At 32.6% G+C, this 26,609-nt stretch overlaps 2 protein-coding genes across 3 annotated transcripts; one reads left to right on the top strand and one right to left on the bottom strand.

Moving 5' to 3' along the window:
• Positions 1-4,378: 4,378 nt before the first annotated feature.
• Positions 4,379-8,129, top strand: LOC105339304 (uncharacterized). The gene is made up of 5 exons (XM_011444777.4): positions 4,379-4,581; positions 4,730-4,782; positions 5,885-6,019; positions 6,429-6,594; positions 7,509-8,129. The coding sequence occupies exons 1-5, from the start codon at positions 4,460-4,462 to the stop codon at positions 7,987-7,989; spliced, it is 957 nt and encodes a 318-aa protein (XP_011443079.3). The 5' UTR covers positions 4,379-4,459; the 3' UTR covers positions 7,990-8,129.
• Positions 8,130-10,046: 1,917 nt separating this feature from the next.
• Positions 10,047-25,899, bottom strand: LOC105339305 (uncharacterized). 2 transcript variants are annotated; one of them, XM_066069088.1, is made up of 7 exons: positions 25,444-25,895; positions 23,038-23,122; positions 16,693-16,845; positions 15,335-15,546; positions 12,976-13,148; positions 11,325-11,494; positions 10,047-10,741 (listed from the first exon to the last, which is right to left on the bottom strand). In XM_066069088.1, the coding sequence occupies exons 1-7, from the start codon at positions 25,723-25,725 to the stop codon at positions 10,692-10,694; spliced, it is 1,125 nt and encodes a 374-aa protein (XP_065925160.1). In that variant the 5' UTR covers positions 25,726-25,895; the 3' UTR covers positions 10,047-10,691. The 2 variants fall into 2 exon arrangements, with proteins under 2 accessions (XP_065925160.1, XP_065925159.1); XM_066069087.1 differs by lacking the exon at positions 10,047-10,741 and having other exon boundaries at positions 10,786-11,494; positions 25,444-25,899.
• Positions 25,900-26,609: the final 710 nt, after the last annotated feature.

Raw genomic sequence — 26,609 nt, 5'->3', positions numbered from 1 at the left:
CTACAACACAACTACGTATATATTGGGTTTACTACAACACAACTACGTGTATATTGGATTTACTACAACACAACTACGTGTATATTGGGTTTACTACAACACAACTACGTGTATATTGGGTTTACTACAACACAACTACATGTATATTGGGTTTACTACAACACAACTACGTGTATATTGGATTTACTACAACACAACTACGTGTATATTGGGTTTACTACAACACAACTAAGTGAATATTGGATTTACTACAACACAACTACGTGTATATTGGGTTTACTACAACACAACTAAGTGTATATTGGATTTACTACAACACAATTACGTGTATATTGGGTTTACTACAACACAACTACGTGTATATTGGGTTTACTACAACACAACAACGTGTATATTGGATTTACTACAACACAACTACATGTATATTGGGTTTACTACAACACAACTACGTGTATATTGGATTTACTACAACACAACTACGTGTATATTGGATTTACAACAACACAACTACGTGTATATTGGGTTTACTACAACACAACTACGTGTATATTGGGTTTACTAAAACACAACTACCTGTATATTGGGTTTACTACAACACAACTACGTGTATATTAGGTTTACTACAACACAACTACATGTATATTGGGTTTACTACAACACAACTACGTGTTTATTGGATTTACTACAACACAACTAAGTGTATATTGGATTTACTACAACACAATTACGTGTATATTGGGTTTACTACAACACAACTTATCATGCATGTTACCGGTTATATTGGGTTTACTACAACACAAGTACGTGTATATTGGGTTTACTACAACACAACTACCTGTATATTGGGTTTACTACAACACAACTACGTGTATATTTGGTTTACTACAACACAACTACGTGTATATTGGATTTACTACAACACAACTACATGTATAGTTGGTTTACTACAACACAACTACGTGTATATTGGGTTTACTACAACACAAGTACGTGTATATTGGGTTTACTACAACACAACTACGTGTATATTGGGTTTACTACAACACAACTAGTTATGCATGTCACCGGTTATATTGTGTTTACTACAACACAACTACGTGTATTTAATAAAAAAAAAACATGGACTTAAAATGTTTTCATTTTTCATCTGACAATATATACAATCCCTTTTTGTGTACATTGTTTGGGTTCTCCTGACGTTCTTATGTTAACACGAACAGTTCCCTTCAATGTATAATTCATCCACCAAGAGCTGGGCCCTTTTCCCCTGTCGTTTTGCTGCCTTATAGTGTGGATACAGCAGTTTGCGTTGATCATTGATTTCTTTAAGGTACTGTAAAAAATACTATATTTACGATCATTTTGATCCCGCAAGATATAAAAGTTTTTCTAACTCTAGTCCGGTTCTTAAAGTTGAAGAATTTTGCAGCGATTGGGTAGTATTTATTTGTTTGTTTTCGTCCCATGCGGTGGACTCTATGAAAAGGAATTTCATCTGTTATTCCGAGTTTTTCTTCAATGACTTTGTTAAGCATTTGCTCGCGCATATCAGCCCTTTCCTCTCTTTGTTCGTCTATCCCTGTGAATATTAAATTATCTCTCATTGATCTTGATGCAACTCTAGGTGTTGGTGTTTTAGGGTTTTGAGATTGTTTGTAATGCTTGTTAATTGCTCTTTGATCTCTTTATTTTCTTTTTCTAGATTTTCAGTTATCTTTTTGATTTCTTAATTTCTGCAACTAGTTCTTTTCTGGGTTTTTTCTCTCTCATAAAGTTTTTTCACTTGTAAATTCAACTTTTTTTCGATTTCAGCCATTTTTGGTTTTAAATCGTGCACTTCTGCTGTTACAGATTTCATTGAGGTTTAAAATTGCTGAATCTGGATTCAATTTGGTTGAGTTTGTCCAATATTTGAAAAACTTTATCCAGAGTTTTAGCCAGGTTGTCGATTTTGCTACCGTAGTTAATCGGTTGCATATCACCCTGATATTGTTTAACATGTTGCACAGAGGGTATTAAACCTATTGGTGGAAAACTGTATTCATTACGGGCACCTGTTGTACTAGTATTTGGTACGCTTGGTATGTATTGTTGAGAGTGTTTGGAGTGCACACTTGATTGTTTACTGGGGTGGAAATTATCGGGAGGAAGTCTTTCCGCGTGTCTTTATTGTTTACATTTTTAACATTGTCCTGTGATGTACTCATGACACTAACTTTTCTTTGTTGCGCTTCAACTCACGTTCAATTCTGCCTTTCTTTTCTAGGTTTCTTTGGCGTCTTTTAACTGGAACCACTAGAACCTCCTCGGGCGCGGGTCTCATCTAATCACTAGTAAGTCTTCAAGTGAACCTCTTAAAATGTGGTATAATTCAAATATTTCATTATTACCCTCACATGTAAAAATTTCGTTTCACCATTGCTCAACTCACGCATGAGCAATCATGCGGTCCAGAGTCCAGTAATTGTATTGTCAATTAGGACCGCACAATATAACATTTTACTTATAATCTTCATAAACGATAAATATTGTTACGATGTTTTTAAAATTTAATATACGGCGTATTTTGCTACCAGGATAGGAAAGAAAACGACACAGAGAAAAGATTTACCTTTCTTGCATTTATTTAAATCAAAATACAATCATCTCACTTTTATGTGTAGATCTTTTTACTTATATTATGTAAAGATTAAAATAATGTGAAGTTCGCCTAAATAAATGTTACAGCAAACTGTGTGGTATTTTTTTTTACTTCTTCTTTGTAGAACTTGAGTTCAAGATAACAACTATAGCGAATTTATTGCAAAATCATAAATGCGGTCTAATATGGTAATTCTAATATTCTGCGTGACAAATCCTTTTTATTTTCGAGAGCAGACCAGTAGACATTGAGGGGGTTTGAACTGAGGTTAAAAACATAGTAACCTTACTCATTATTTTACATTGCAAGAGAGACAACTGTGCATGTATCGCAATATTGAAACTATTATGTCACGGGCACCATAGCAGATAAATTAAAATCTGCAGTTTGGGGATAAAATATTAATATCTAAAAAAAAAAATCAACCCAGTAAGTAAAAACTGAAACCCTTGCGGGATTCGAACTCGGGAGGTACAAAAAGCAAACCCGACACTTTGTCCGCACGGCTAGGGAGTAAGTTACATGTTGCCGTCTTCGATCAGATCCTTTTAATAAAACGAAATTTCGTTTCGAACAGAGGTCAGCAACTTTGTGATGATGTTATATTCCACCTTAAAGAAAAATGCTAGCGATGGCTGGAATATCACACGGCAGTCTGTAATTACGTTCTGACAAGCAACATTTTCACCTTTCCGGAAGCTTCAAAAGACATACTTAGGTTATCAGTTATCAAAATTTGCAATTTATAAACACTAGTGGAGCAATTCAAAATATAAAGCAATTCACCACTATATTATTTTCTTTAAAAATTGTGAAGGAAAATCCACATGTACTGGTTATTTTTGAACAAACAACGGTAGAGGATGGTGTGATTCTGTTGGATTAAAATATTTATCCTTGCTTTATAAATGTCCGTTTCCGTTTTAAAAAAATATTTTCCGATCCAATTTTATAGAAAAGGACGAAGTCAATCGAGCACTGTTTCTTAGTAAATGTATGATTTTCAAATTCGTGCAAAAGATTATTCAGATTTTGCCAGAAATTGCTCTTCGTTTTTGGATCTGTAATTTCAAGTCTGGATGTTTTACGCAGTTTGCAAGTGACAGCTGATAAAACGCCTGAAATAGAAGAACCAGTAGGGTTTCTTTTTCCTCTTGTGTTTGTGTTTCTTTGAGTTTGTTTACCCAATGATATGCAACAATCCAGTATGTCAGCTGTAGCCGCCAAAATAGCAACAGATACCTATTGGAGGGTCGCAGGATAAGAAGAGATTTTTCTGGACTCGGTATAACTAAAGATGACGTCATATAATATAAATGTTTTATTCTTTGTTAGACTATTTATTGCGTATCAAAGTTTCCAAATAATATGTTTGAACAAAACATAGTGTTTTCTATTCTATACCACTCTACAGAAAAAAAGAACAAAAATAGTAAATTTTGATGCTTCGTAACTAAAAAAATGTTGATATCAGTGGGATTCGCTAAAAAAAATACTGAACTTTTTTAATATGGTGCATCTGATATTGTAAAGTTTACCAAAATACGCCTTGTGTTAAATAATAATTCTTGTTTTGACAACAACTACATTGAGTGTTAGCATTTTATTAGCTATTTAACTCAAAATTATTCACATTCACAAATTTTGATCCGCCAATGCCTCATGCCTTGTGAAGTTTTCAAACTCTCAACACATTTCATTTTCATTAGTGTGCGGGGGCCCTTAAACACAGAGACTCCTACGTGGTTCCGGTGTAATCCGATCGTTTCATTTTAAACAAAGGAAGTACTGCCTAGTTCAGTCATAACAAAAGTGTAGATGAACCCAACATTATTTCTGGAGGTCGTTATGGAATTGAAAATTGCATCGTGTCTGTGTTTTATATCCTTATTTTGGACCATGCGGTGCGAAGAGCTCAGAATTCTATGTCCATCGGAGGAGTAAGCTATAAACCGAGTTAAAATATTTTACTTGACTCTAGTTATTTTTCTTCTTTTTTGTACATTTTTGTTATACGTGAAATCAAATAACTGATAATTATGCAGTGGTTGCTTTTAACGTATTTATTTCATTATTCTCTTTATTCAGTCACCCAGATAAATGCTGTGCAGGATACAGAAAGATTAATGGAAGTTGCACGGGTCAGTGATAACTTTTATTTTAATTGTTGGCCATCTTTGATAATTTCATATAGTTATTATAATAATACATTTTGTTTTTATAATGATAATGTATTTTTATATTATTATGATTCTTATCGACATTGATTACTATGCTGTGCGTACTGCTCTGTTATAAATTTATTTCCGTTTTCTTAAATTTATCACCAAAAAATCACTTAAAACTGACAAGAGTTCATCTAGCTCTTTTCGATTATACATATAGCACGAACGTGTTTATACCTCACTATTTGAAGTAGGCAAGTTTGATAGATTCATAATGCTACTTGTATTTAATACAATCCGAACGAATACGTATAAGATGCTTTTATATATACTTAATATATATACTTGATACATACAGATACAGAATACTCCACTAAAAATGCGTTTCTCAAAAGAACTTACGAAAAAAACGTAACAATTTTCAGTCTTATGGGAGGATTTACAACTAAGTTCTTTTGTAAAAAGCAGATAAATGTGTAAAGCATCTAAAACCATCGCGGAAGTCATCAACTAAGGACCCGCTGATATAGATGTACAAAAATGATATGATTTCAGGAGCGAACTGAGGGGGTTTTTCTGGTTTAAATTGTATATAAAATAAATGCCAATTACTGTATTGATGTCTTTTCCAATTTGTTTGTTTATCTTGCGATTAATCGTTTCTAAAAAAAAAACACTTTCAAGAATAAGAAAGTAATTGCCAATGCTCCTCTTTTCAAAATAAGCAGTGATAGTTTCAAGATGCACATATAAGGTAGTTTTCCGGTCAATGTGTTACATGTACATATATATGCTAATTTTATTTAGTAGAATTAATTATTATTGATAATGGTACTGTGTATTATGTTCAGTCATTGTTTTTTATGGTGTTTTGTGTTTAGTGCTCACTTAATCACCTATAGTGGACACTTTGTAAATATACATCCTTATTAACATGTATTACTACTATAATCTTTTGGGCATAATTTAAGGCTTATTTTATCATGCAGTGTAGACTTTTAACCAAAATTGTCTGAATGATGTTGTGTATTCTATACTAAACCATGACGTTATTTATAGAATTATTTTTGATTTCCAGCATGCATTGGCTTCTTTGGGCAAAACTGTGAGGAGCCTTGTCCAAGTTCCAACTTCGGTCCAAAGTGCAGCGGTTTGTGTAATTGTACTGAAAATGAAGAATGCAATCCATTTGTTGGATGTTTTCCTAACATAAGTAAGATTCATAGATAGAATAACAAAGCAATATTGGTTCATGAAACAATTATAATCATGTTGTTCTGAAAACGCTAAATATTATAACGATTCATATATATATATATATATATATATATATATATATATATATATATATATATATATATATATATATATATATATTCAGATGCATCTACCGGGTAAAAGATGAAAGATCCTAGGGCTACGATCAAATTTAAAATTTATAAAAGGAAACGACACAGATAAAATGTTATCTCTGTGTTTTTATCCTTAATATATATACATCTGACTGTATTGTGTATAACGTTTTACTCACATATGTAAAGATGAAGATAAAGTGACAAGTTGTCAAATATAGAATTATAAATGCAAATTGTGAGTCTTTTTCTTAAATTTTTACGTTACAGACGTAAGTGATAGCTACTATCGGACAGACGACAATTATAGTCATCCTGACCCATTTCTTCCCTCGCGAAGCGATAGTTGCAGTTTGTTATTGCTGCTAGTCATCGTACTGAGTGGATCTCAGATAGTGATCCTGATATTCTGCGTGACAACGCTATGTTTGAAGTGGTAAGTTCCTTTTTCATTAGAGTTATGAAGATAAAGATTTTTTTAAAGCAGCATTTCTCCCTGCTTTTTACACTCAGGCCATAAAGCGACATTTTAGGAGTGTAGAAATAAGATAAATATACAACAGAAAAGAGAGATATGACTTGTAATACCGGGTTTATATAACGTAACGTTGTTTAAATTAAAAGGTAAACGCTAATCTAAGGTCGTAAGGATATTTGTAAGTAGAACATGTTTGATGCATTTTTGGGAGTTGATTTTAATCAACTCTCCTATGCAGCTACTCTGGCAAACCGAAAGTGAAACAGTGTTTGGACCTAAGCACAAACATCACCGCTGACAAGACTAAGTTCTTAAAAATGATAGAAAAAAATTCGATGTAATGCATGCTGAAGCATTGTTTTTCAAGGAAACTTATCTATAAACACTTCGAAAATAGTCAAATTTTATAAACTACGTACAATTATGATATTTTTGTAATCTCATGTATTCCTACGCCAGAGTTAATATAGTCTCGTTCAACCAGACGCTCGGCTGTCTCCATAAATCTGCGACAAGCAGAGAGGGGGCTCTCTTGCTTGCCGGATATTAACGGAGACAGCCGAGCGTCTAGTTATACGAGACTAGATTTCGATATCAATAGTGCTTGGATCCATACAATTTTTAGTATTGTTTCGATAACTAATACATACTAGTAGTTTAAATCTATCTTAAAATATTAGACAACATGATTCATATGGGGTTTCTCGAAATTCTTGTCTGAAAAGTCTAAAAATTCATATTATAAAAAAGTGCGTAATTCAAATACAAACTATAAACTAATTGCCATGCAAGATAATTTGATTTTAAAATAAATGATAATCGATAAAATCAACTCCCCTCAGTACTTCAGTACTTTGATTATTATTTAATAGCTGTACATTGCCGCCTCAGCGAACCAACACATCACTTAACATAACAGGACAAAGCATTACCATGAATACGAGCAAATCCAACTTAGATATGAGTGAGCTGCATTCTGGGAAAGAAACCACTTCTAGATTTCGTGGAATTTTAAGCGAGACTGAAAACACTAACGGTGCTCATTACCTAACATTACAAGAGAGACAAATGGATGCATTGCAGTATCCATCAAATCATTATGACACTTGTTCCACAGCAGAAAGAATAAAAGAACATTCTGATGATAATTGGAATGTCAAACGCCAGTCTGGTATGTACGCTTTGCCAGGTGACAGCCATCAGGATGCTCAGAAAACTACAATGGTAACCTTGACCACGGCACAATCCTCTGTGAGACCTTACAACCTTGTGGATCACGAGGCAAATACTGACCAGCGGCAAAGTGTTCACCAAAATAACTATTTCACACTTAAACCGATGTATGCGAGTTAAAATTATGTACTCTTATATACCTACAATAAACAATCCGTGATGTATTTTTTAGGGCCAGTTTTAATAGAAATATGATTACCTACTTTTATAGTCTTATCCAGAAGTGTCTTATTCATTAAAAAAAGCCTCGTATAATATTGCTTGCTGCCGTAAAAAATCTTATTTTCTAGTTTTGAGCCTATATACATATGTACCTAAGGTCTAACAGACACAGTGCCACCAAACCACCATAGTAAAGATTTGCTCGAGTATTCTGATTATTGCTTAAGATTCTTTTTTTGGAGAATTTAGTTTACATTTAAAAATTAAATGAAGTTTTTTGCATACTTTGAAAAAAACAGCAAATAAAAATCCGTTGATTTGAAAAAGAAAACAAAAGTAAAATGCGGGTGCAACAATAACAGTGCATCAGTTGATTACATTGTCAATTTTTTTTTGAAAATCGTAAAATTCACAAAATCAGACAAGAATAATTAGCTTTATGCTTTAACCATTGGGACCAACAATATGTCGATCGTTTATCTCCTTGAATTTTACCTTTCAAATAAACATCATTGAAACATTACAACAGGAAAACGTCAATCTCTGTTGTTTCTAGTACAGTGAATAAAACAGTTAAAGAAGTTATTTTTCTTTATTTTGCTAAAACAGGAATTTTAAATTTATATACTCTACATTAAAGGTAAGGTCCCATCCTATCTTATCTTATACTTCACAATTTTTGAACATTTGCAATTCACTCATATACGATAAGGGCTCTTATCATAACATATGCAATCTTATTTTCCATAACCAAGTCACAATATTTCAAGTACATCATTTATATCCTCTTTTTTTTCATCAAACAATATTGCCTGCTGAAAAAGTTGCAATAGAATCTAAAAAGGTTTACCCCACCCCTCCCACTCCTTCCCTCCTCACCAACAACGTTTATATGTGAACAGTCAATGAATCTACCTACCATTTAACTATTTGTTACTAATACGGCATAGACTTTGGTAAAGCTAGTACCTACACTAGGCAAAATTGCCAACGCACCACTTACTATTTCTTTCATTGTTTTAGATCTGAATGCAACAAAGATTAATTTGTATATTATTTTAACAGTTTATTATGATACAGAAAATGAAACATCATTTGTTGCAAACTTATGGACCAGTTGCTTTGAGTACTGTTTATGAAACATTGGTACCCCCATTATGTGATTCACATATTAATATCAGGTGTGGGCTCCATTTGCTCAGATAAATGCGATGTGTATGTGTTGTCACCTAGTATTTACGCGGCACTTTGGAATTCTTGCTCGGTCCCTAACACTTCCGGTTTGTACAAATTTCCGGTACAACCTTGCAATTGACGTGTGGCGCCTTTAAAACACTATGGCTACCTAAAACGATATTGTCTTTCTTTGATAAGCATGTTGCGTCATGTTTTAGCCAATATCATCGGTAATCGTTAAATTATTAACAATTTTTTCTAATCTCACTAAAGGAGCATCCTGCAGAGACCATACCAACTGCCCTGCCACGCTTTTCTGTGGTCAAACGCGCCATATCCCGTCGGGTTTTTTGTGAGGTTTTAGTAATGCATGCATCAATAATAAGATCACAAAAAGGAAAGTAAACATTTATCTTTCAAAAAGAAGTGTGAGCACGATTTGAGCATTTCTAAATAACAGTTACGCTTCGGTTAACATTGCATCCATTTATCCGTTTGGGCATTTAAATGTCTTACTTATAATTAAAGTGACCTATTTAAACATTAAATACATTTTTAAAGATTTTTAGGGTGTAAATATTAATTTATTTTAAATGGTGCGTTAGCAATTTTTTCTAGTGTATATACTGCTAGTCTCACAAGTAAAATTTTCACATTTTACACAAAAGAGCTTTACCATTCTGTATATTTAAATATTCACAATATTAGAATTAATTGTTATTCAATGAAATTATTTTATTTTTTTATGATAGAGAACAAAAACAACAAATATATTTGATATTTTCATAATTGTTTATTTAACAAATATGATCAAAATTATTCAGTAAAACAGCAAAAATAATACCAAGGAAATAACTAAAAAAATTTCTGGGTCAGTTCCCAAGGACATAACCTTAAGGATGTGCTCATTTAATACAGATTTCTTGTTTTGAAATCGCCAGGGGGCTGTGTTTTCTTAGTTCTCCCTCCTCCTTCCTTTCCATTAGCATGAGGAATACAGTTTTATTATCAATCGAGTCCACATGGATTTTACATTGTTTTCTAATTATAGTTTTATGAAGCGTGCGGGTTTAGGGTTTTTGTTTTGTTATTTATGAATGTCGACAAAAGTGAGATCCTGAAGATCCATGGTATAGTTTAAGGAGATGATTGTTTGCTTTATCATACAATTAAGATATAATTAAGATAAGACATTCAATTAGTAAAAAATCATTTTTTTCATTAAAACCATTGTTAAAGAAGATATAATCTACATGAACTCTCATTAATTTATGTGGAAATGATGTTTTGAATAATTTTATCTTATTTTTCTCTCTTTTACATGCATAACTCATTGCCGTTACAAACCGTTGCTTTAATTATCATCAAAAAAAATATTCACGAGTTATTGACAATGTACAGTATTGTGTAAAACACGTTTTACGTTTCATTATGAAGGCAAATTATGACACAGACAAAAAAACGTTTTTGAATTGGTTATGTAATTATTCGGACATCTTTATAGATACTGTCATGACGTCAGCAATTTCATATTCTGTCAAAATAAAATTAGAAATCAAGTTTCCAACTTTGGCTGTCCAATCATGATATAAATTTGCATATCCTATATAGAACTTTCTTTAAAAATTGTTTTATATTTTTATGACATTTATTGACATAGAAACTTCAAAGAAATATCAAAATGATATGTCTAGATATAATTCAATTAATTACCAACGGCTTTTCTTAAAGCAATATGAGCTGTATTATTTAGAATTTTATTTTGCTGCAAAAACCTGCTGTTATGATGAGTCTGCATATAGCTTAAACTTTTATGATGAATAAGACTTGAAAAAAACATTATTTTTTGTCAGAAGAAAGATTTCTCTTCTAAGGAATATATAGCAGATTAATTTTTGTACTGGACGACAATAATTCAATTTTGCTCCAATTAAGGCTTCTCAACGGCTTTTCCCACAAAAATCTGGCAAACAGAAATTTAAAAACCATATTTTTTGTCATTTTAGTAGAAAATTTTCGTAAAAAAATTCAACATGAAAATTACAGCTCATATTGCTTTAATAAAGAAGCTACGTTTGAACATATGATATTAATTGTAGCATTGTTTGTGTACTCACCTTGTTCAAAGTTACAATGGGTTGTATTGGGACAATATATATACTGCTTTGTGCTTGTTTGTTCCTGGGCGCAAGCCTTCCCTGGTTCAGCATATGATGATGCCATCCAAAATCTGTCATTCGGACAACCTCCGTAACTTTTCCATATTTGAAAATTTCTCCATTGTCCACTGTAGATACAAATTAAATACTTCTCATTTATTTTTCTTGACGCCAAAATTCCTTATCCTCAACGCAGCTCTTGTAATAGTACCTCTAGTTAATTTTTTTTTTTTTTTATTATTTCACTAAGTCCTTAATTAACAAAGAAAATGTTATTGACAAAGAATATAGTTTTTGTAATACACTCTCTGAAAAAAATGTCTTTCAACGTTACTGAATCTACTCAGTTTTTTAATATCTACCCAAAATCGTTTTCATATGTGATTTCAATTTATATTCTTTATGGAACTCCTACCCCATCCCACCTTACATAGGCATTGCCTGCTGCCTAATCCATTTATGTAAATTAATTATATTTGCATAATAAAATATGTTCAAATCAAATCATCCCACCTTAAATATATAGCATTTCCGAGTAATTATCAACAAATTCTTAAACTGATGCTATAATATCATTAATAATATAGCTACAAGAATATAATAAGACATATATAAGAATCAACTATTTGTTTCTATCTACACTAGTAGATTGTCCTATTAAGAGGACTGGGTGGTCGTGGCCATTTATAGACTTTTTTAATCTCCTGTAGAATGAGAGCTTTTGTATAAAGATTTATGAAAATATTTAATTTTTAAAGTAGAATATTAAAATATTCGAAATTAGAAAATTTGCGGTATAAATTTATACAGTATTTTTTTTTTGGTTTAAAAACACCATCCATGTTTCTATAATTTTTAATGTCGCTCTGATGTTTAACTTGTTGAACATCCCCATCCTTAATAATAATAGTTGGACTTCATTATTGATATGAAATAGGGATATAAAAAATAAAAGTCCTCCGATTTTTCAATTCGTTTTCGTTGACTTTGGATTAACTTCCATTTTGTAGCATAAATTAACTTCAAATCATTTATTTTTTATGCCGTAACGTTGATTTATATTGGGAAATACTAAAAAAATCAGTTTTTTATGTATGATCTTAATTTCAAATTTTGCTCTTTGTTTGGGGTTTTTTCTTGGGGTTTTTGGAGACGGGTTGGGGTTGTATTTTGGAGGGGATGGGATCGTGAGAATTCGGTTTTTTATTCATACCTGTAAATTGATTGTGTTTTGAATTATAAATGTTACCGTAAGTGTATGCTGTAAATTAGAATGCATATTCGATCCCACACATATTTGTTCATGTTACAAATCAATTGTTGATGTTACAGGATTAATTGATATTTAAAAGGGGAAATTACTCCTCTGAAAAGAAAATAAACCTTTTTCTCTTACTGCTGCCTGCTAAAGCCAAATATACAAATTTTTCAAACGTAATGTTCCTTTTTCTTTCAAATACCAATAAAAGGTGTAACAAGAAACTGCGTGTGTGTGTATGCTAATGAATTGTCACTTAGTTTGGAACATTTTTATCTTTAAAGACCTAAAAGCTGATCCTGCTCTTTATCAAGCAGTGATAAGTTTTCAAAATTCAAGGGTATAACTTACGGTGTGACATGTCCTTCAAGGTCGAAGTACCTGTACGTTTGATTGGAGAGGACATCGGACCAGGAACTGGACAATATTTGACTGGGAGAGAACCAGCTCTCTTGGTTGGTACCCGTACCATTAAACACTAAATCCACCACCTTGGTTCCGTTTTTGTATAAGGCAACTTGTACCTAATTTCCAAAATGAATGAAAATGAGTTTTTTAAATACAAAACCTTTGACGAACCGAAGAGGTAAAAAGAACCATTCTTTGTTATTTGTCATAACCCTAACCTTAACCCTGATTCTGGTGAATTTGGTTTATGACTTAACCAAATATGGTGTATTTATTAGATCTGTACCAGGTCCACTGGCACACAAGTTTGCAACAAAAAATTGTTTGTAAGAAAACTTTTTTGGTTGCAGCTGATTACTGATAGCGATCTTGCAGCAAACGTTGCAGCGATTGCTGCAAGCGTGCAGTAAAAAAGAAGTAACATATATGTAACATATTTGCGTGGCAAGAGAAGTGAATGTAGATGTAAATATATTGTTCGCAGCGACTTTTTAAGATTTTATTATCACGCTATATTAAGGAAGTTTGTAGGAAAAGCAAACGAGTTGAACCCGGTGTAGTTTTTTAAAGCTGTTTAACATTTTAAAAGTGTTCAAAAATCTATTTGGCTGCGACCTGAAAGAAATGGGAAAATCAATTATCTAAATAAATACTTTTTTTCATTTGTTGTTATAGCGATAGCGTATTAAAATATTTGAATACTAGTAACTTAAATTTTTAGACTTTGTCTTAAGAAAGTAACCTAACGTAAGTTAAAAGTTTGCAAACATTTTCAACATCAAAGGAGCTAAACATCCATTCCTCATTTACATCTGAGAATTTTTTATGAATGAAATATGTTAAAGATGGCCAATTACTTTGCTTGCTTTGAATAGAAGCAGCCGTTCCTCTAATTAGAATGGAAATCCTAATGGAGATTGAAATGACAAACATTAAGTGCAAAGATTATGAAGGTTGGTAATAAAACAAATATTGAATTGAATCCATTCATTGGTGCGTTAATGTCTCATTCATATTCTGTTAGTTTACCCAGCTGTTAATCATTGATGTATATTCAAAACATCGGTGCATATTCGTTTTGCTGTAGAAATTATTGATTCATTTTTTTTTCTTTGGTCTCTTTAATTGATAATTTGTTATATTAATTCATGCATTAAAATTTATTTGTTCTGTCTCTCGGGCGTTGTAAATGATAAAGGTGTCATAAATTGTTAAAAGGGAAAAAATGCATAAATGAAAATGTGAACATTACAATTCCTGTTATTTTCATTATAACACAAGAGCATTTCGTGGCTCAATGAATTATTAATAAAAGAGGAAGGAGCATGACTGAAAATTGATCTTTAGTAATCAAGAGTTATTCAATTATGTGATGATAATTGGCACGACGTGTAGATTTTAAACTCAACAGTTAAAACATGAGAAAAGTTCATCATAACGATACCTGATTAATAAATTGTGTTCGTGATATATATTAAGTGTATTCCACGTTATCTCCAAAGCTTTCGATCCAAATAGTAAAATGAACACTGCATCACTTTAAAGTATTCTACGCAGTTTGAAATGCATAATTTCATTATCTGAATTCATTTCTGAAATGCGTCACGGTACGCTGATTTAGGTGGACGTCTGAGGAACCGACTGACAGCTGGACCAGAGGCTTGTAACGATGACCAAAATAGATTTTTTTAAGTTTGGAAAAAGGAAAAATTGGCATTGGGCTATATCTTCAACGACTTCAAAAATTGCTTCACAAGCTCAAATGAGTGTGATGGAGAATTAAGTTAAATGCACATGCCTAAATCCTGACACATGCGTCATTTAATTATGATAATATTTTTTAGCTTTTTTAATTTAACAACTCGGTAATATCGACCTGTATCACGTTTGCACTTCGACACCGGAGTTTGTATGGCTATACCACCGCTTAAGAAAAATGCAATCAAAAACTTTTCTGTGCTTAAGGTTCTTTTGAAAAATACACCAATGGTCTTATTTGTTCGATTTGAATATTTTTGAATGTAACAGAATCCCGATAGTCTTAGCTGTTGACATAGGACTAAATTAATATAAACTATTAAGGTAAACCATTTCTATTTCTTAAGAGTACGTATGTTCATAACATTACATAAATATTCAGGATTCTCGGCGTTTGATCCTCAGTTTTATGTTATGTGCAACAAACCATAATTCATATCATCAAATACTGATACATAATGTTTAAAAGGTGAAAAAGTAAGCATTTTCTTCGTTTAATTTTGTTTTTAATGTAAGGCAGTTTAAAAGGCAGAGTGTTACATACTTGGGAGATATCTAACGACTCCCAGCGATCGATGAGCGATGTTCGGTAGTTGGTCGTACAGAGTGGAGACTTGGTGATAGAGGCACAATACTCGTCCTTTACGTTTTCATTTGTTTCATCGCTCGTACCGTTAGAAATAAACGACAGATAGTCAGAGTCCGTTCCCCCACTCTGTCCCCTGTAGATCAATGTCCATTGGTCAACTTCTTTATCTAGGAAGAGTAAAAAGTTATATAACCAAAACAAAATATCAAATTCAGTCCTTTTTAAAACGATTCGCTTCAAAAACTATACACCTGCATTGTCAGATATTCGTTACTATTTTGTAGGTATGAAAATTTTTCTTTATAATGTTTCCTGGTGTGGCAAAACTTAACTTTTATTAAACCACCTCATCTTATCGTGACATATTAATTAAAATAAAACTTTTCTAATAATTAATGACATATCGCCTTTGATAAATTCTTTAAATTTTATATCAATTTTTAAATAGCTTAAAACTGAAATTGTCATTAAAACTCATTAAAACTAATTTCAGAAAAGAGGTTTAGTATTTTATAGATATCAATTATTTTTCCTAAAAAGGCAAGGAGTTAGCACGAAACTAATATCTTGATGTTTACTAAGATTATTGAGAGCAGAAACAACTTCGTCTTTTTTAAACTAGACTAATACGCCATTTTGTCTAGTTTTCCCTCCACCTATTTGAACTGATGCCCTTGAAGTCAGTGTCCTTAAAAACTGTCAACGTCAAAAATAAGCAACTTGAGAGCTGTCTTGTAGGAGAGAGGTCACGATGCATATTCTATACGTATTCGACATAACATACTACAACAGCAGTTATGAATTAAAGGATTCTAGATCTAAAGGTAATATCAGTCTTGTAATTCAAGTAAAACACGCTTACACGGGGAATATTCTTCTGATTAAATCGTGCTCCTAGAAGCCTTGTTATTGTTTACATATGTGTTTTATTAGTATAAGTTTCAATCAAATGTTGCTTCTTCTATTGATAATATATTTTATAAACACATTGAATAGGTTTGCCTTGATTCCACGAGTTATTACCGGTATGTCAAAGAAATGGTAATTCCATACTTTACATTATTTGTAAACAAATATAAGACTCGAGCTTTGTTTGCATTACAATGAGTTCTTTACTCTGTATCTCCCTTATAACTTAATTTGTAACATTCAAATTTTGGTCAATCATTCAAAATGTGCCAGTAACCATTTTAAATTTAAAAAATAAAAATTAAAAACTTGATCAAAAATTGTGTCCAAGTCCCTTTTAAAAATTATTGGATGAAAAGAAAAAGTGCTTTGCAATACAATAATATTTTTCTGCATAAACTTACAACATCTGAATTTTGTGGCATTTTTATCCAAGCCTCGTTCTGAGCACATAAGAGACGCCAAGGCCCTGTATCCTGTTTTACACTGCAAGGTCTTCCGGTACATAAGTATTCCGCCATTATCTTCAGCATTTTTTATTCGTGGCAAATCACAACCTTATAAATAAAATATAGCTAGAAAACTACTCTTCTTTTTTTTCTTTCGACATGTATTTCAAAGCACTTACATTTATTTTTAGCTTGTATACATTGTTTATTCTATGAATTTCGCGATTCGTGTCAATAACGGGCTTTCATTCCGTAAACAAAAGAGGTATAGGTTTCCAAATTAAGCAGCACGACTATTTCTGCCTTGACAATTTACCGAGTTGAATTGCAAATTTTTGGAATGAATGGGTCAGGGTTCCATCCTAAAAGTACTTTTATTAAGATGATTAATTTTCATTCCTTTTTATTATCGACTTTTTTAAGTGGTCTTAACCAGTTATGGGTCAAAATTCGTGGTTTTCACAGAAACTTCTAACTTTATTTATAATTTTTAAACTATAGAAGTTTTTGACACTATTTGTTATGTGTAACATTCTTTTCAGCGTTTTTGATTTTGTTGGTTTTTTGGTGTTTTTTTTTTTGTTTTGTTTTTTTTTTGGGGGGGGGGGGGGGGTTGCGCATTTATTCCCTTTAATGTAATTAAGGAAGGGGTCTTTTCTGTTTTTCGACTTGGCAAACGACAATTTGATTAATTGTTCATTAAACCAAGATGAAAGGAAATTAAAATAGTACAATTTTCTTTCTTATTTACTATCATACAACATGGCATAGAAAAACTAATCAATATTTAGAATCTAACAAGGACTATATTTTTGGCGTAATGTTGGCGTAGAAAAATATCACATGTTTCGCAATTCAGAATTGCTTTAGATTAATGAGTCTGTTTATGCATTTTAAAAACAATAACATTAATGTTGGATTTTTTTATAAGCTTTTTAAAGCGCCCATTCTACACATTGATTTTTGGGAAAAATCACTAAAACAGTTTTTCTCTCGTATTAAATGGCCATTACTAGTATATTAGTTTTTCTGTCAATTTATATCTTTAAATAAAGTCTTCATAATACATAAAAATCAGAAATATTTTATTATTGGATGTATAAAAAAATAATCAAAATTTCTTTAAAATTTAAGAAAATTAGAGGGAATGCGGGCTAAGCAATATCAATTTTAGTATAAATATTTATTCCAATTTAGTAGTATAAGCTGATAGACATTCTGATAATCTATCATTTCATTGAAGAATAGAATTTTCAAATCTTAAACAAATGTCTACTACAAAGAGCTACACTTATTTTTATCATCCTTTACGTTGAGGAAAAAGGTAGTGACCTTGATCTGACCTTTATGCGAGAACAAAAAGGTCAAATTTGATTAAACTGATAGAATCATTTGGTAATATGATTCGTTTGACTGTGTCAAAATTTCATGAATTTCTTATTATAAGAAGTATGTTTGATAACGAGAAGACTCCTTCCTTAAAACATATTTTGAATTTTTCATATAATTATAGTATATCTAAAACTCTTCAGATAACGACAAAAACCGAAAATGCTCGACTTGCTGAATTAAGATGGAGTTGCCCCCTCCCCCCTCCCACTTTTAAGGGACCATGTAAAAATTAGAATTAAAAATAAGTTCACTGAAGTTAAAAGTAAGTAACTTTACTCCCCCCCCCCCCCCCCCCGGGTTTAGGATTTTCAGGATTTTGGAAAGTGACTTTTTCCCTTTTTTTTTCTTTTTTTTTTGAGTCTGCCCCCCCCCCCCCCCCCCACTTTCAAATTCGATGCTACGTGCCTGACTAAAGAGAAAAGTATAGATATAAATGTCTGTTTGTTGATGGTCAGATTTTGTACACAGGAATTGTAAGCACTTGTCCTTTATTCTAAGCTGAAATTCCAGATATGCATCCACAAAAACATGATGTTTTATCAATAGGAATCCAGCATATTGATAGTATTATAAATGGCTTACGTGAGTTGTTTATTAAACATTAGTCCATTACTATGAAAACGATTATGGCTGCAATAGCCGATGTTAAATATTTTGTCACGTGATGTGTTGTTCAGTCGAGCGACCGGATGCTAAACACAACTCCTGACCTCTTATCAACAGTCATCAATGCAATTCAGTTTAAGGTTATCTATCAACAATCCCGATGAAAGACTTTTATGAACATTGGCGTTTTGTTAATCACACTAAAGCGAAATACTAAATCGATTTCATGCAATTACTTAATATATTAACATCAGCCAATATTCATGATGAAATGGGAAATGACTGTATTTGAAAGAAATTTAAGAGTCGTTATTGAGGATGGCTATGGCAAACAATTTCCATTGTATTGGTTTTGTGTCTAAACAAGGGATGGTCAATTACCGATCAGACTTGCCTGTAAATTTTAAATATGATATTTTGGACATAAACAAGAAAGACTAAAAATATTTCCCAAATTCAACCAAATTCAATTTGAAAATATAGTTACTGGTGACAAAACATAGATTAATAAGAAAAATTGGAAACAAAATATGGCTAACTGAACACGGCAGAAAGCCAGTAGTGCCCAACAGAACCATAAGCACATAGAAGGTTCTGTATTGATATTCTTCTCATGCATGTGATGGCACAGCCGTACAAATTCCAGTGTCTAAAGGCGGAAGTGTTTCAGGTCGGTATTATGGAGGGTAATCGTGTTCAAAAATCCAGACATGTAAACTTGTAAATCCGAATATGCAATCGTGTTGATGTGTGAGCCTGAGCATGAATATGTGTAATTCTGATCGTGTAACCTATAAAACTCGGGCATAAACACGTGTAAGATTTGACTCAGCTCCTTCGCATGATGCACATTTTGCAAATTTATTGTTTACATTAGTTAATTAAACCTTCAACTCTGCACACTTTCAATCCGTAGTTTCTGCATTTGTAACTTCAGGCTCGGCAATAGCACATCTGACATGATACAAATTGACAAATGTAAAGTCTACAAGTTTGTCGAATTTTGACATGACCTTATATGGAAACAGTGACGTCACTGATAGAAAAAGGCTAACTGCAGGTAAAGGCATGCCGTAATCGCCGGAATAGGGACGGAATAAATAAAAAAAAAATATTAGGTAAGCCTATAATTATATTATCTCTGGATAACAAAATTTCATAGAGTATTATTTTTCGGAAAATTAAATTATGAGATTGGTGTACATTTTATCAAGAGAATGTATAAAAGATGCGAGTAAAGAATTCGATCGGCTTCAGATATCCTCTTAGAACTGAAAAAAATTACATTAAATGACTTTGTTTGAATACACGTGTATAAAGATATATACGCATTTTTATTCATAGGCGTCTGAACCGGGGGGGGGGGGGCTAGGGGGGGACTTAGCCCCCCCCCCCCCACCACTTTTTTGCCAAGTTAGACCTAACCATTAGGAACATAGCAACAGGGAGGATTCAAACCCCCCCCCCTACTTTTTCCTCGCAACAAACAAAATTGTTCCCTAAAAGTGCATAAAGAGAATGAAATATTAATAGTGATATTGAAAATTAGAGTCATAGTAGGTATACTAGCAACACCCCCACCCCCCCCCCCCCCCACCACCACCACCACCACGGATTAGGAATTTCATGATTTGGGGGGGGGGGGGGATTGGGCAGGTAAGATTGGAGTTATTGGTATACCCTCCCCCACGGATTAGAATTTTCATGATTATGGGAATTCTTGTCAATATTTTCCATGATTAGTTTAGCCCCCCCCCCCCCCCCCCTTTCAATTTGCCTCCGACGCCACTGTTATTAGAGTACATGCAACAAATTGTTAAAGTATGGGCCTCGGCTGAATAAAGAAAATATCTCCAAATGCATCCTTATCGCTACCACAAAGTTGTGACAAGACCCCCCCCCCCGACCCCCCCCCCCCACGCGAAAAATTACACGGGGTCCGTCAGCTGAGTTGCAAAGTTATCGATAAGAAAAACAAACTATTTAAAGACATTGGTTTTGAGATTGTGATTACCCGGTAATATGAGACATAAGAAGCGACGCCCTCTTTAAAAAAAATGAATAAAAATTCCAAAGATAAGGTTAACTGTCGTGAAATTAAAATGTGTATAAATTATTTTAAGAAATGTTTCTTTGTATTGTCGGCAATATATAGGAAAAAAAGCCTATCATGCAGGTAAAAATTGACATTTTTTAAAAATTATTTTAAGCAATTATTACGGGATTGAGTATGACGTCCTGAATGTCGGTTCAATACAGACTCACTTTGTGAAGTTGTCTGATAAATTTTCTGGAGAGCTAGTATAATACAGCTTTACAGTCACTTGTGAACTAGCTGCAGGTCTGTAGCTCCCTGTCTAAAAATACAGATGGACGGTCTTTGAGCTACAGTGCCTCCCATAGAAAACTTCAATTTACGGCGCACAAAAAATATGCGCTATTTTTATTATTATTGAAGATTGTGTTATTATTTATCTTTCACTTACACAACAACAAAAAGTATAAATACATGTAAAGTAACATAAATTTTTCCGCGAAAAATTACCAAATCCTTGCAGGTCGTTTATTCTAACTAATTCAGAAAAATAACAAGAGTAAAAATGGGGTACTCTATATGCAATGTTTTTGCCCAAAAATGACGAAGTTCAACAGCTGATATTTTTATAAATTATCAGAAATCAAAATCCTAGCAATTTGAAATTTCTGATATATATGTATAAATGATCTGCAAAAGAACAACTTCCTATCTTGAAAACTGTTCGAGGAGTTATCGGTACAATAAGGGTACCTTTTTGACAGCCACTCTCAAAATTCTTAGAATTCAGAAGCAATGGAGTTACATGGGACCTCACGGCGGTCTTCGAACCCCATGCCGCTCAAAATATATTTACCCCCTTAGGAAATTTCTTGATCCGTCTCATTTCTAGAAAAGAGTACGCATTTCAAAAATTAGCGCATTCGTCACATCGGCAACGATTTTTTTTTCTACATGAACCTCTTCCTGTTTGGTCCAGTTTCAATCATACCTCAATTTTTTTTTCTAAAAATAATACTTGTGTTTTCGATAGAAAGGGTGTCGTTCATTAAAAGCTTATTGCAACAGTTTAGCTGAATATTATGTTTATTTTTCGTTCATCCCGGTCCGGCGGTTACGGCATGCCTTTTCCCGCAGCAAGGCAGTTGCCATATAAGGTCATGTTAAAATTCGACAAACTTGTAGACTTTACATTTGTCAATCTGTATCATGTCAGATGTGCTATTGCCGAGCCTGAAGTTACAAACGCAGAAACTACGGATTGAAAGTGTGCAAAGTTGAAGGTTTAATTAACTAATGTAAACAATAAAGTTGCAAAATGCGCATCATGCGAAGGAGCTGAGTCAAATCTTACACGTGTTTATGCCCAAGTTTTATATGTTACACGATCAGAATTACACATATTAATGCTCAGGCTCACACATCAACACGATTGCATATTCGGATTTACAAGTCTACATGTCTGGATTTTTGAACACGATTACCCTCCATACGGTATTGCCGGGATGTTATACTAAAAGGCTCTAGAAATATCATCTTAAACGACGAGATGTTATACTAAAAGATTCTAGAAATATTATCATAAACGACGAGGTGTTATACTAAAAGATTCTAGGAATATTATCATAAACGACAAGATGTTATAAAAAAAGATTCTAGAAATATTATCATTAACGACGGGGTGTTATACTAAAAGGCTCTAGAAATATTATCATAAACGACACATTGTGTCAGGATTTAGGCATGTTCGTCTACTTCATGATATTCCTCCATTACATACATCTGAGCTTGTGAGGCAATTTTTGAAATCAGAGAAGGTTACCGCGTCTTGCAACACCCACCATACTCTCCACATCTATCCTCATGCGATTTTTTCCCTTTTTTTAAACTTAAAAAGTTCTTATTTGGTCGCCATTACAAGTCTTTGGCCCAGCCATCAGCCAGTGTCTCAGATGTCTACTAACATCAGGGTTCCGCGACGCATTTCAGAAATGGGTTCAGAGATTGAAATCATATAATTCAAACAACGGAGAAGGGATGTGATGTTCGTTTCACTATATAAGTCGAATGCTTTTGAGATCTCGTACAATACACATTACATATCGAACAACCCTCACACATAGCTCTTTCCTCCAGGTTTATAGAGACCACGACCACCCCGCCCTATTGATCTTGAAAAAGTAATATTTGAAAAATGTAAAACTCTCACTTTGATGAAGAAATTGAAACCAAAAAGGGGAAAATATACAAACTATTTTTTTTCTTACCAATGAAAACACAAGATGGTCCCGACTTTTTGACGACACATTTCTCCTGGGTAGAGCACTGAAGATCTCCACAAACAGAATTGTTCTGTAATTTAATTTTTCTAGTTAATAAATACAACAATAATTGTTCTGTAATTTAATTTTTCTAGTTAATAAATACAACAATAATTGTTCTGTAATTTAATTTTTCTAGTTAATAAATACAACAATAATTGTTCTGTAAGTTTATTTTTCTAGTTAATAAATACAACAATAGATAAAAAATGTGTATAGCTAATATGCATTTTTCTTTAGATAGTTTGTCACATTTTACAAGTTACATTGTATTGTTCGGTTTTTGTGTTCCAAAGAGATCACAAATTAGTTTTAAGAGTGTGTAATTTTATAGCAGCGTTCACAAAAATTCCTCAGATGTTCAATCCATTTTAAATAGATTAAAGCTAAACGAAATAATCTGCTACTGAAGAACAACTAAACGCTCTTACAATTCTATTATAATTTGCTTCATATGATATCTCATTTCCATAATGCAGTCATCGGTTTTAGTTAATCATTTAACTGACAAGAAAACTCCCAAATAATTTAATGTTATTCTGACAGAAAATCGATTATCAAATCAAAGCTTTTTGGACTAAGATAAACATCAATACTGGAATCCTATTCAAACTAATTATTGAAACAATTTGCTAACAGTGAGTGATAATTCAAATCAACATCCATTCCTTTTTCTTTTGAGAAAACCAAATCGACGAACAGTTACTGTATTACATGTCGTCAGCTTTAAAATAAATGTGGATGTAAAGTGTTGGTCTCTGTTGCAAGGATAAGGTTTTTCGGACCATGGTACATTTATTGGGTTTAATATTGAATTTTTCGAATAACTAGCAAACATATGCTGTAAATTTTGTTAATCAAGGGTACATTTTGAGAAAGACATTTTGCAAAGCTAGATCATGCTCATTCTTATTTCGATATTTGATTTATGGGCAATGTTTAAATAAATACAATTGTTTGAAATGTAAATCTTCATTGATTTGTGTATTCTTGAAAAAGATATGTTTATTAGCATAAAATTTAGAGGCACAGTTTTGTAATTGCACACTTATAAAATTTCCCCTATTTTAATATATTTATTTTCTTTTTAAAGGTGGCGATTTCTCCTGCATTGGAAGATTCTACCACGTGGATAGTCGTCTTCCACAATGATGACTAAGTCAGTTTGATCCAGTAGTTCTTCTCTGTTTAGTATTAATTTCAATTTTTGTTGCTATTTTGTAAGATAGACAAAAACATTCATTTCTTTGTTATGTATTAGAAATAAATAGCTGTATATATGTATAGATTTATTTAGTAATAAATGAATATCACTCGAATTCGATTAGTATAAACAGACTGAATCACCAAAGGGCAACTTAAGACATTTTATCTAAAACTGTTCCCAAAATTGGTATTTCTTTTTGCTCATTTTTATTCATATTAAACATATGCATGTAATGAACAATGCTGAAACTGAATCGTGCTTTATTTTACACTTATCATAATGGACTCACTATACTACATACACTGTGTAATGTTTTTCAAAATTGATGAAAACGTATCACCAAAGCTTTTTACACATTACATATCATTATTACACTGACTAGTGAAAAGGGTGAGAAACAAATAAAATGATATTATTCATCAATTAAGATAGAAAACGTTTTTAGATTGCAATAATTTATATGTCTACATACCGGTATTTTTATACAACTTATGAATGAATATACGTTAATCCTTGGATCGTCTGGTTCTTGTTAATAAACAATACGAAACAAGATGGGAGTAAATACAGAATTTACACATGACAAAATAGTTGTATATACATGTACACCAACCAAGTAAATTCAAAATTTACCACATAACGTGTATAGGATAGAAGGTTGATCATTTTTCGTGTTTTTTCTATATTTTTGTGAATTTTGGGTGGGTTTTTATGAGGGTGAGGTAAGGGATTTTCTTTTTAATTTCTAAAACTTGAACAATTCAGTTTTATATTTGAGAAAAGTTAAAGTTAAATATTAAATTACATAAATTCAAATATGGGATAAAGCTCGATAGACTGTTTAATTCCGGGTTGTCTCCAAGATAAAGAGAATAATATAGATATTACAAGTAGCTTCTGAGTATTTAAAATGCATCTTTTTTAATTTCAACATTTGTCTGCCAAGATGTAGCAAAAATTATTATTTATGAAATATATTCATTTAATATAAAACGATAATCAGTAGAAGAGACGAACTAATAAAATTTTAATTGAAGAATGCAATGTTAATCTCTCTCTCTCTCTCTCTCTCTCTCTCTCTCTCTCTCTCTCTCTCTCTCTCCAATTCATAACAGTTTCCAATTGCGTACAAAAGAAATTTTTACCGCAAGTATGGAGATCGTTATGTGGGTACTCCCCTCTCTGTCTAAGATAGCTTCCGGTTTGTCAGTGGCACTGTCTGTGTTCAAATCACAACTAAGATGTACCCGGTTATAGTTCACAGACTTACATCGCCCGGGGTAAGATTGACACTCCCTGACACACATCTGTTTACCCATTTTATCAAGACTCGCGAATGTAAAACCTGACAAATATTTTCCATAGAGTTCGGAGGATGCGCTCGTAAGGCACAACAACACCGCGGATAGAAATAACCCGAGGATCATGTTTACACCATGTTCTCCTTACACAGTCTGTTCTGACAGTAATTAGACCCAATTTGAAAACTGGATTTTTGACCGCTCGATGCCTGCTGTCAGGTGATTACACCTGTCGTCACGCTAGCGAGCATTGATCTGTATCCGAAATCTGTATCCGGGAGTTAATAAAGCATCGTCAGACCTATGTAGAGCTCTGGGATGCATTGCTGTGCATCAATTTTAATGGTTTCTATTGGTTATCTAAAAAAAAATATAGTTTTGTGAACGGGAAGGGGAATAGAAGGACTGCCAATGCAAAAAACCAAAAAAGAAAGAAAGAAAAAAAAAGAGCCCAAATGAAATGTAAAACTATCTCTCAGTGTCAGGAAACTAAGCAGTATGTTCGATTTTTTTCATATTTCTTCATAGTCATGTAGTTATTGGTGTTTATGTTTGGGATTATTGCAGTGAGTTGACGGTAGATAATCAATTCTCTTGACAACGTTTGATTGATTCTTTGTTTAATGACTCTAGTTAAATTTAACAGGCTTATTTTCCGATCATCAACTTCTAATTAAGCACGGCCTTTAAGTGATTGTATCAGGGGTATAGTTGAAGCTAACCTAAATCTCCAACTATCATTCTTGTCCCCTTTTTTGTAACGGCAGATTTTTTCCTTTATTTCTGATGTCTTTCCATCGATGCGTTATACAGCTCGTCAGGACTAGTTTGAGTTTAATTTTTGTGGATATTTTAAGCAATCAATTCTGTCTATCTTATATTAAACATCAAATATTACAATGTTTTATACAGAGAACAAATACATCTTTACGCATACATTATAAATATTAAAACGTAATTTAAAAGAAAATCAATTACAGCACTTGGAATTTTGAAGTACATGTATATTT

The sequence above is a fragment of the Magallana gigas genome, chromosome 8, assembly GCF_963853765.1.
Source record: "Magallana gigas chromosome 8, xbMagGiga1.1, whole genome shotgun sequence".
NCBI classification, from domain to species: domain Eukaryota; kingdom Metazoa; phylum Mollusca; class Bivalvia; order Ostreida; family Ostreidae; genus Magallana; species Magallana gigas.
Note: the sequence above shows the minus strand (reverse complement) of the source record. Positions and strands in the feature narration are given on the sequence as shown.

What these genes read in the sequence shown, in the direction of transcription:
- LOC105339304 (XM_011444777.4), top strand. Translation starts at nt 4,460, where the DNA reads ATGAACCCAACATTATTTCTGGAGGTCGTTATGGAATTGAAAATTGCA. An exon ending in GATTAATGGAAGTTGCACGG is followed by an intron (nt 4,783 to 5,884) that starts GTCAGTGATAAC and finishes TTTGATTTCCAG; the next exon opens with CATGCATTGGCTTCTTTGGG. An exon ending in ACAACGCTATGTTTGAAGTG is followed by an intron (nt 6,595 to 7,508) that starts GTAAGTTCCTTT and finishes ATTATTTAATAG; the next exon opens with CTGTACATTGCCGCCTCAGC.
- LOC105339305 (XM_066069087.1), bottom strand. Translation starts at nt 25,725, where the DNA reads ATGATCCTCGGGTTATTTCTATCCGCGGTGTTGTTGTGCCTTACGAGC. An exon ending in TGCCACAAAATTCAGATGTT is followed by an intron (nt 15,547 to 16,692) that starts GTAAGTTTATGC and finishes TACTCTTCCTAG; the next exon opens with ATAAAGAAGTTGACCAATGG. An exon ending in AGTCGTTAGATATCTCCCAA is followed by an intron (nt 13,149 to 15,334) that starts GTATGTAACACT and finishes TTTGGAAATTAG; the next exon opens with GTACAAGTTGCCTTATACAA.